This window comes from Hippopotamus amphibius, chromosome 6, assembly GCF_030028045.1.
Source record: "Hippopotamus amphibius kiboko isolate mHipAmp2 chromosome 6, mHipAmp2.hap2, whole genome shotgun sequence".
NCBI classification, from domain to species: Eukaryota; Metazoa; Chordata; class Mammalia; order Artiodactyla; family Hippopotamidae; genus Hippopotamus; species Hippopotamus amphibius.
In genome coordinates, this window is record NC_080191.1 from 156,726,309 (window position 1) to 156,737,234 (window position 10,926).

Below are 10,926 nucleotides of genomic sequence, written 5' to 3' on the forward strand. Positions count from 1 at the left end.
TAGCAAGAAAACAGCCCAATTTAAAAACATACTCTAGGGACTTGAGCAGACATTTCTCAAAAGATGACACACAAATGGCCAACAGGTATATGTAAATATGTTCAACATAACAATCATCAGGGAAATGCAAACCAAAACCGCAATGAGATATTAGCTCATACCTGTTAGAATGACTATTATAAACACAAAGTTTAACAAGTATTGGTGAAGATGTGAGGAAAAGGGAACCCTTGTACACTGTTGGTGGGAATGTAAATTTGTACAGCTATTATGGGAAACAATGTGGAAGCCCCTCAAAAAATAAAAAATAGTACTACATATGATCCAGCAAACCCAATTCTGGGTATGTATCCAAAGGAAATTTTATTACTCTTCAAGACAGTAATGAAATCACTATCTTGAAGAGATTATCTGGACTCACATTTTCTTCGTATCATTATTCACAATAGGCAAGATGTGCAGACAACCTAAGTGTCCATAAATGGATATGGAAGATGTGATAGACAAGCACATGTGCACACACACACAAGAATATTATTCAGCCATGAGAAAGAAGGAAATTCTGTCATTTGTGACAACATAAATAACCTAGAAGATGTTATGCTAAGTGAAATAAGCCAGACAGAGAAAAACAAATACTGTACATACATGTGGAATCTTAAAAAAAAAGGTTAAACTCATAGAAGCAGAAAGTAGCACGGTAGTTACCAGGAACTGGGGGTGGGGGAAATGGGAGGTGATGATCACAGGGTTTAAATTTGCAGGTATGTAAGATGAATAAGTGAATAAGTCTAGAAATCTAATATGCAGGCATGCAGGCATGATGGTTATATGTGATAATACTGTATTGAACAGTATTGCTAAGAGTAGATTTCAGGCACACTCATCATATGAAAAAAATTGTAACTATGTGAGGGGATTTTATGTTAATTAGCTTGACTGTAGTAGTCACTTCATTATATGTGTATAAAATCATCATGTTGTACACCTAAAATAGATACAATTTTTATTTTATTTTTATTTTTTAATTTTTTTTGAAGGTGAAATTAGTTTTAGTTTATTGATATAATTTGTATTACGGTAAATAGTTTAACATAGTCTACATACCAGATTTAAGAACAAGAATTTCTTTAGGAAAAAAGCTAGATGATGAGGGTGCAACTCCATTTGTCTAATCATGGTCAAATTGAAACCATGAGATGGTTAGAGATAAAAGAGATCAGGAAAAATCAACAAATGTGCTGTGTGAGAATGGGTTGGCTGTAAAATTTTTCTGTGAAGGGCACTGTATTTTTAATTTCTGTTTGTAAATCACGTGGTACACATCCTTTATATCAGCAAAAAATTTTTTATTTGTTTTTTGTGATGCAAATCCATTTTATTCCCTGAATTCCATGAATATAATTACATATTATACCTTTACACTTAATCCAAAAGTAGTGTAGATCTGTGATGTGTAGACTGTATTGAGAAATTTTCCAGTTTATGTATGCATCACATGTTTTTGGAACAGAATTACAAAAATCAAGAACAGGAAGAAGTAATATAACCTAGGAGATAAGAGGATGGGCCACAGTCTGACCGCACTGATCATCTCACCCAGACACTTATCACCTGGGGAAATTTGCTTAACTCTCGCCAGCGTTCTGAATAATAACACAGTCCTCACAAAACTAAGGAGTCAAAATGTCAGCAGGCAGAACTAAATCCCTAACTACCTTCTATATAACTCCAGTCTTGCTTTTTCTGTTTCTTAAAATATGAGGGGGTTCTCAAGTAATATTTAAAAAATTCTCTCTACTTCTGCTATTAATATTACAATGAAATGAGACTTTCCATCCAGTGTAAAGCATAATCATCTACATGTGTGATATATTATCTGCTAGGATTGTAATATAAGCTTTTTGGCCTGACCAAACCCGGGACATAAATTCTATTTAAAAATTTTACAGTTTCATTGGTATTTACCTTATAATTGCAAAGGATTAGTTAAAGTTCATTAGGGACATACAGAATTACTTAAAAAAAAACAGGGAAATAATTATATTTAAAAAAAGCACCTGTGTTTTGTGATGGAGACCACCAGAAAAGATATAGAGTACTAAGAAAAAGGGGCAAAGGGGAAAAAAACCTATTGGACCCATAAGTTAACCCATAATTTAGTGACATGATGCTAATCATCCACAGTTTTTGTTCTTTAATTTAATTTTACTTTTTTTATTGGAATATAATTGCTTTACACTCTTGTACCAGTTTCTGAGGTACACCAAGGTCAATCATCTGTATTTATACACATATCCCGTATTCCTTCCCTCCCTTGACTCCCCCCCACCTTCCCCGTCCCAGTCCTCTAAGGCATCATCCATCATCAAGTTGAATTCCCTTTGTTATACAGCAACTGCCCACTAGCTATCTATTTTACAGTTAGTAATATATATATGTCTATGCTACTCTCTCTCTTCATCTCAGCTTCCCCTTCACCCCCTGGCCCCCCAACCCTCGAGTTCTCCAGTCCATTCTATGCATCTGTGTACTTATTCTTGTCTTGTCACTGAGTTCATCAGTACTATTTTTAGATTCCGTATATATGAGTTAACATACTATATATTTGTCTTTCTCTTTCTGACTTAATTCACTCTGTATGACAGACTCTAGGTCTATCCACCTCATTACATATAGCTCCCTCTCATTCCTTTTTATAGCTGAGTAATATTCTATTGTATACATATGCCACATCTTTATCCATTCATCTATTGATGGGCATTTAGGTTGCTTCCATGTCCTGGCTATTGTAAATAGTGCTGCAATAAACATTATGGTACAAGTTTCTTTTGGGATTATGGTTTTCTTTCAGTATATGCCCAGGAGTGGGATTACTGGATCATATGGTAGTTCTATTTGTAGTTTTTTAAGGAACCTCCAAATTGTTTTCCATAGTGGCTGTACCAACTTACATTCCCACCAACAGTGCAGGAGAGTTCCCTTTTCTCCACACCCTCTCCAACATTTGTTGTTTCCAGATTTTGTGATGATGGCCATTCTGACTGGTGTGAGGTGATACCTCATTGTGGCTTTGACTTGCATTTCTCTGATGATTAGTGATGTTGAACATCTTTTCATGTGTTTGTTGGCCATCTGTATGTCTTCTTTGGAGAAATGTCTATTTAGGTCTTCTGCCCATTTGTGGATTGGGTTATTTGCTTTTTTGGTATGAAGCTTCATGAGCTATTTGTATATTTTGGAGGTTAATGCTTTGTCCGTTGTTTCATAGGCAACTATTTTTTCCCATGCTGATGGTTGCTTTCTTGTCTTGTTTATGGTTTCTTTCACTGTGCAAAAGCTTTAAAGTTTCATGAGGTCCCATTTGTTTATTCTTCATTTTATTTCCATGATTCTAGGAAGTGGGTCCAAAAGGATCTTGCTTTGATGTATGTCATAGAGTGTTCTGCCTATGTTTTCCTCTAGGAGTTTTATAGTGTCTGGGCTTACATTTAGCTCTTTAATCCATTTTTGGTTTATTTTTGTGTATGGTGTTAGGAAGTGTTCTAATTTCATTCTTTTGCATGTAGCTGTCCAGTTTTCCCAGTACCACTTATTGAAGAGGCTGTCTTTTTTCCATTGTATATTCTTGCCTCCTTTGTCAAAGATAAGGTGCCCATATGTGTTTGGGCTTACCTCTGAGTTCTCTATTGTGTTCCATTGATCTTCCATTCTGTTTTTGTGCCAGTACCATACTGTCTTGATCACTGTGGACTTGTAGTATAGCTTGAAGTCAGGAAGCCTGATTCCACCAACTCCATTTTTCCTTCTCAAGATTTCTTTGGCTATTTGGGGTCTTTTGCGTTTCCATACAAATTGTAAGATTTCTTGCTCTAGTTCTGTGAAAAATGCCATTGGTAATTTGATCAGGATTGCATTGAATCTGTAAGTTGCTTTGGGTAGTAGAGTCATTTTCATGATGTTGATTCTTCCAATCCAAGAACATCGTATGTCCCTCCATCTGTTTGTGTCATCTTTGATTTCTTTCATCAATGTCTTAAAGTTTTCTGCATACAGATCTTTTGCCTCCTTAGTCAGGTTTATTCCTAGGTATTTTATTCTTTTTGTTGCAATGGTAAATGGGAGAGTTTCCTTAATTTCTCTTTCTACTCTTCTGTTGTTAGTGTGTAGGAATGCAAGAGATTTCTGTGCATTAATTTTGTATCCTGCTACTTTACTAAACTCATCAATGAGTGCTAGCAGTTTTCTGGTAGAGTCTTTCGGCTTTTCTATGTATAATATCATGTCATCTGCGAAGAGTGACAATTTTACTTCTTCTTTTCCAATTTGTATTCCTTTTATTTCTTTTTCTTCTCTGATTGCTGTGGCTAAAACTTCCAAAAGTATATTGAATAATAATGGAGAGAGTGGACACCCTTGTCTGGTTCCTGTTCTTAGAGGGAATTCTTTCAGATTTTCCCCATTGAGAACGATGTTGGCTTTTGGTTTGTCATATATGGCTTTTATTATGTTGAGGTAATTTCCTTCTATGCCCTTTTTCTGGAGAGCTTTTATCATAAATGGATGTTGAATTTTGTCAAAAGCTTTTACTGCATCTATTGAAATGATCATATGGTTTTTATCCTTCAATTTGTTGATATGATGTATCACATTGATTGATTGCATATATTAAAGAATCCTTGCATTCCAGGGATAAACCCCACTGATCATGGTGTATGATTTTTTTAATGTGCTGTTGGATTATGTTTGCTAGTATTTTTTTTGAGGATTTTTGCATCTATATTCATCAGTGATATTGGTCTGTTACTTTCTTTTTTTGTGATATCTTTGCCTGGTTTTGGTATCAGGGTGATGGTGGCCTCATAGAATGAGTTTGGGAGTGTTCCTCCTTCTGCTATATTTTGGAAGAGTTTGAGAAGGATGGGTGTTAGCTCTTCTCGAAATGTTTGATAGAATTCACCTGTGAATCCATCTGGTCCTGGGCTTTTGTGTGTTGGGAGATTTTTAATCACTGCCTCAATTTCCATACTTGTGATTGGCCTGTTCATAGTTTCTATTTCTTCCTGGTTCAGTCTCAGAAGATTGTATTTTTCTAAGAATTTATCCATTTCTTCCAGGTTATCCAATTTATTGGCATATAGTTGCTTGTAGTAGTCTCTCATGATCTTTTGTATTTCTGAGGTGTCCATTGTTACTTCTCCTTTTTCATTTCTAATTCTGTTGATTTCCTTTTTTTCTTGATGAGTTTGGCTAATGGTTTATCAACTTTATCTTCTCAAAGAACCAGCTTTTAGTTTTATTTATTTTTGCTATTGCTTCCTTCATTTCTTTTTCATTTATTTCTTCTCTGGTCTTTATGATTTCTTTCCTTCTGCTCACTTTAGGTTTTCTTTGTTCTTCTTTTTCTAATTGTTTGAGGTGTAAGGTTAGGTTGTTTATTCAATATTTTTCTTGTTTCTTAAGGTAGGACTGTATCGCTATAAACTTCCCTCTTAGAACTGCTTTTGCTGCGTCCCATAGGTTTTGGGTTGTTGTGTTTTCATTGTCATTTGTTTCTAGATATTTTTGGATGTTCTCTTTGATTTCTTTAATGATTTCTTGGTTGTTTAATAGTGCATTGTTTCACCTCCATATGTTTGTATTTTTTAGTTTTTTTCCTGTAATTGATATCTAGTCTCATGGCATTGTGGTCTGAGAAGATGCTTGATATGATTTCAGTTTTCTTGAATTTGCTGAGGTTTGATTTGTGACCCAAGATGTGATCTATCCTGGAAAATGTTCCACGTGCACTTGAGAAGAAAGTGTATTGTGACTTTTTGGATGGAGTGTCCTATAAATATCAATGAAGTCGAGATGGTCTAATGTGTCATTTAAAGTTTGTGTGTCCTTGTTTATTTTGTTTGGATGATCTGTCCATTGATGTAAGTGAGGTATTCAAGTCTCCCACTATTATTGTGTTACTGTTGATTTCCCCTTTTATGGCTATTAGCATTTGCCTTATGTATTGAGGTACTCCTATGGTGGGTGCATAGATATATACCATTGTGATATGTTCTTCTTGGATGGGTCCCTTGATCATTATGTAGTGTCCTTCCTTGTCTCTTGTAATAGTCTTTACTTTCAAGTCTAATGTGTCTGATATGAGTATTGCTACTCCAGCTTTCTTTTGACTTCCATTTGCATGGAATATCTTTTTCCATCCCTTTACTTTCAGTCCATATGTATCCCTTGGTCTGAAGTGGATTTCTTGTAGGCAGCATATAGAAGGGTCTTGTTTTTGTATCCATTCAGCCAGTCTGTGTCTTTTGGTTGGAGCACTGAATCCATTTACATTTAAGGTGATTATTGACATGTGTGTTCCTATTACCATTTTCTTAAATGTTTTGGGTTTGTATTTGTAGGTGTTTTCCTTTTCTTGTGTGTCCTACTTAGAGAAGTTCCTTTAGCACTTGTTGTAAGGCTGGTTTGGTGGTGCTGAATTCTCTTAACTTTTGCTTGTCTGTAAAGTTTTGATTTCTCCATCACATCTGAATGAGATTCTTGCTGGGTAGAGTATTCTTGGCTGTAGGTTTTCTCTTTCCAAACTTTCCATATATCCTGCCATTCCCTTCTGGCCTGCAGAGTTTCTGTAGAAAGGTCAGCTGTTATCCTTATGGGTTTTCCCTTATATGTTATTTGTTGCTTTTCTCTTGCCACTTTTAATATTTTTTCTTTGTGTTTAATTGTCGTTAGTTTGATTACTATGTGTCTTGGTGTATTTCTCCTTGGTTTTATTCTGTATGGGACTCTCTGTGCTTCTTGGACTTGGTTAATTATTTTTTTTTCCCATGTTGGGGAAGTTTTCCACTATAACCTCTTCAAATATTTTCTCAGACCTCTCTTTTTTTCTTCTTCTTCTGGGATGCCTATGATTTTAATGTTGGTATGCTTAATGTTATCACTGAGGTCTCTGAGACTGTCTTCTATTCTTTTTATTCTTTTTTCTTTTTCCTGCTCTGTGGCATTTATTTCCCCCATTCTATCTTCCAACTCACTTATTCATCCTTCTGCCTCAGTTATTCTGCTGGTTATAGCATCTAGAGTATTTTTAATTTCAGTTATTTTGTTATCCATTACTGTTTGTTTGTTCTTTAGTTTTTCTGAGTTCTTATGAACTGATTCTTGTACTTTCTCTATTTTGTTATCAAGATTTTGTATCATTTTTACTATCATTACTCTGAATTCTTTTTCAGGCATTTTTCCTATTTCCTCTTCATTTATTTGGTCTTGTAGGTCTTTTTCCTGCTCCTTTGCCTGCATGATGTTTCTTTGTTTCCTCATGGTAGTCCAAACTTCTGGGGTTACTTGTCCTGGAGATAGTGGGGTTTATAGAAGACTGTCCAAGCCCTGGACTAATGGCCAAGTGTTGGGTCAAACAAATACTAAGTCTAGGAAACGCATACATGTATAAGACACACATTTACTGAATCCATTAGGACACAAGGCACTAGAAAGACCTGACAGAAGAACTCCAGTATGCTATCAGATATTCAAAGAGAAAACCAACAGAAATTGAAAACCAATACAAAACAAAACAGAAACAAAAGCAAAAACAAACAAATAACACCTTACACATACAAACACAGATCCAGGGAGATATTGAAAGCTAGGATCAAATATAAAAAAGAGCTAGAGTACCACCAGACAGAATGGAGATTCTCAGAATGAAATTAGACAATTGTACTAAGACCTAAGATAAAGACAAAAACCTAATATTAAATACCAAGGCAGTGTGTCATCTGGAGAATAGAGCAAGGAGTCTGAGCAGATTGATAGTGTTGCTTATAAGTATGTTAAGATAAAGTAAACTAAAAATGGATGGAAGATGGGAACAGAAGAGTGTAGTGTGACTGGAAATACGCAAATAAAAAGAAAGGAATAGGAATGTATAAAAGAGATGAAAAGAAGGTAGGAGAGATATATAGTGTGTACTACAAAAAACTTAGCTAGAAATAGAAGTATATAAAAGGGCTAAAAATAAAAATAGAATAAAAAATAGAATAAAAAATATGATTTAAAACTTGTAGATCCCTTAGGACTAAGATTGTAATTAATAAGGAAACAAACAAACAAACAAACAAAACTAGAGCTGATCCCAGAATGGACAAGTTAAATAGAATTGATACTAATATTTCTGTTTCCTTAGAGTCTCAGCTGTAAGTGTTCTTCTACTCGCCTTGGGTTTTTTGTATCATTCTGTGACCAGCAGAGCTTTCTTTATTGTTTGTCTGTAAGCGTTGATGTGTGGGGAGGGGGAGGGTACAATAGTGGCTCCTTCCCCTGGGAGTGAGTAAGCAGTGGCACCCTGCTTGGGTCACGGTGGCTCAGGCGCCTTGGGTGGTGCCTGTTGCATAGGGACACCGGCAGCTCAGGCCAAGAGAGCGACTCCAGCTGCAGCTCCTCCCCCCAGCTACGACTCCGCCAGGGCGCCCTGCCTGGGTCATGGCAGCTCAGTCAGCTGTGGCGGTGCCTGTTGCAGAGGGACACCAACGGCTCAGGTGTAAACAGAATGTCTCAGAGTTGGGCCTCTCTCTGGGTTTTTTTGTTCTCGGCAGCCTCCCTGCTGCCGACGTTCCAAGGGGCTTTAAGCTAGCCCCGCCCAAGGGCCTGAGGGTCCTTGTTTTCCCTGAGTGCCTTAGGTGGCCCACAGGGGTCCCTCCACTGCCCGTTGCAGGTGCCAAAAGAGAGAGAGAAGCTATGCCAGTGGCTCCTGCCCCCTGCCTGTGAGCCAGCAGCATCCAGCTGCCATCATGGCCAGGCAGCTCTCAGGGGCAGACACTCCTCACTGCGGACCTCTTCCCTCCTGTCCTCTTGGTCTGTCTCTTTACTGGCAACAATTTTTCTTACCCTGAACCAGCTCTCCGGTTCCCATGCTCCCACTCCCAGACCCTCTGTTCAGCTGTGAATCGACATCTCAGTCCGGGAATGCTGAGCGGTGGTGCGGACCCTCCATGTGTTTCTCACTCCCTCCCGTCTGCCACAGCTCAGCCGCTTCACCCTCTTTGAGCCATCGTAGATGCCTCCCTACCAGTTATGTTGGGATCCTTGCAGTCCTTTCTGGTGTCTGAGGTCATCTGCTGATGTTCAGCTCGTTCTCTGTGGGAATTATTGAGTCTTTTGGTGCATTCCCAATGCATCTGTAGAGAGGGATGCATTCCACGTCCCTCTACTTTGCCGCCATCTTTTCTCTTCCCTATAATTTTTATTTTAAATATTTAATGAAAAAATAATGTCCAAGGAAAGTATAAATTAATTTGTCTAGAAAAGAGTGAATATGGTATTTTAATTTATGATTTTTTTTAATAAATTCATTTCTCGATTATTACACATTATCATTCCACACTTGACACCTTCTTAGAAACTTGATTGTTGGATGCTTTTTTTACTTGGCAAAAATTCAGTGTGGCTTTGTGTGGGATGTCTAAGTGTCAGAAACAGCAGTGTTGATGTTCTGGTTTTGAGAGGGAAAACATATGTAGAGATGCATCCGATCCCTGGAAGAACGAATGCAAGAGACTGAAATAGGGGGCGCACACAGTTAAGAAGGCTGATAGACACTACTTGGTTTTGAATTCTATGGCTGTCAGCCACCAAAGACTGCAGTGTAGGCAAGAATATAAATTTCTGCATGAAGAGGTTGTGAAATGACAGAGTTGGCTTCATTTTGTTCCAAGTGTACAGAGCAGATACACACAAGAAGGAGCAGTATGAGTCACTTGCAGTGAGCAGTAACCTGTGAACAATCATGTATGGGCATTTCTGCAAATGCTCTGTCAACATAGGCACTGGGGAAGAGAAAAGAAGCATTCTATTAAAATACACTTCCATCTCTAACTCACCCAAGACCCCAGGCCTCCTCAGCGCCTCAGATTTGCAAGGCCATAATGAAGTTTAGCGTTACGTGTCATACTAGGTCAGCTGGAAACTGGTTCACTGGGGCCATCTCAGAAGACCTGCGTGTGCCCAAGAGAGCAGCAAGTCTACCCAGAAGGGTATACCTTAATGATCTTCACATCATCCACGGGGCAGTCCTGGGAGTTTGTTTCCACCATTCCTACCCGATTCACCATTCCTATACCCTACACCCTGGCACACACGGCCAAAAATGATGTGTTTGCCTTCAAGCCACTGGGTGGGAGCCAGGGTCACAAAGAACTGGCTGCTGTTGGTGTCTGGCCCAGCATTGGCCGTTGCAAGGATTCCAGCCCCTGTGAATTTCAAGTCTGGATGAAGTTTATCTTCAAACTGCTTGCCATAGATAGATGCATCACCTCGACCTGTCCCTGTTGGGTCACCTCCCTGGGTCATAAAGTCTTTGATGATTCTGTGGAATTTGGTGCCATTGTAGTAACCTCGATGAGCCAGTTCAGTGAAGTTTTTACAGGTCTTTGGAGCATGCTTCCAGTACAGCTCCAGCACGATGATCCCCATGCTGGTCTCCAAGTATACGTTGGGCAGCTGCCAGGAGTCTGGAGGGATCACAGCCATAGCGCAGCTGATGGAAACCCCCCCGTAGCAATCTAATTTATGATATCTGAATCTATATTCATGAGTAGTCATTTTTAGTAGTAGGATTAGTTCACTAATAACTTTTTCATTTTCTTCTTTATATTTTTCTTTTTCTTCCCCCAATTCTTAATGACAGCCTGAAAAGCTTTCTTTTTTTTAAAGGACTTGTTTTATATATATTTCTTTGATTATTAGTGAGATAGAACCTTTTAAATTTTGCTTATTAAGCATTTTATGTCATTTTGTGAATTGCCTATTATTCATTAGACATTTTTCTATCAAGGAGTTCACCTTTTTTCTAAACTTTTTTATATATGGCTAGTAATCCTTTGTCTATGTGGGTTTTTTTTAGTATTATTTACTTAACATTTGCATTTT

The 10,926-nt window shown here is 37.8% G+C and overlaps 1 protein-coding gene across 1 annotated transcript; it reads right to left on the bottom strand.

Moving 5' to 3' along the window:
• Nucleotides 1–10,053: 10,053 nt before the first annotated feature.
• LOC130855864 (peptidyl-prolyl cis-trans isomerase-like 1) lies at nucleotides 10,054–10,527 on the bottom strand. The gene has a single exon (XM_057739891.1). The coding sequence runs from the start codon at nucleotides 10,525–10,527 to the stop codon at nucleotides 10,054–10,056; it is 474 nt and encodes a 157-aa protein (XP_057595874.1).
• Between the last annotated feature and the right edge of the window lie 399 nt (nucleotides 10,528–10,926).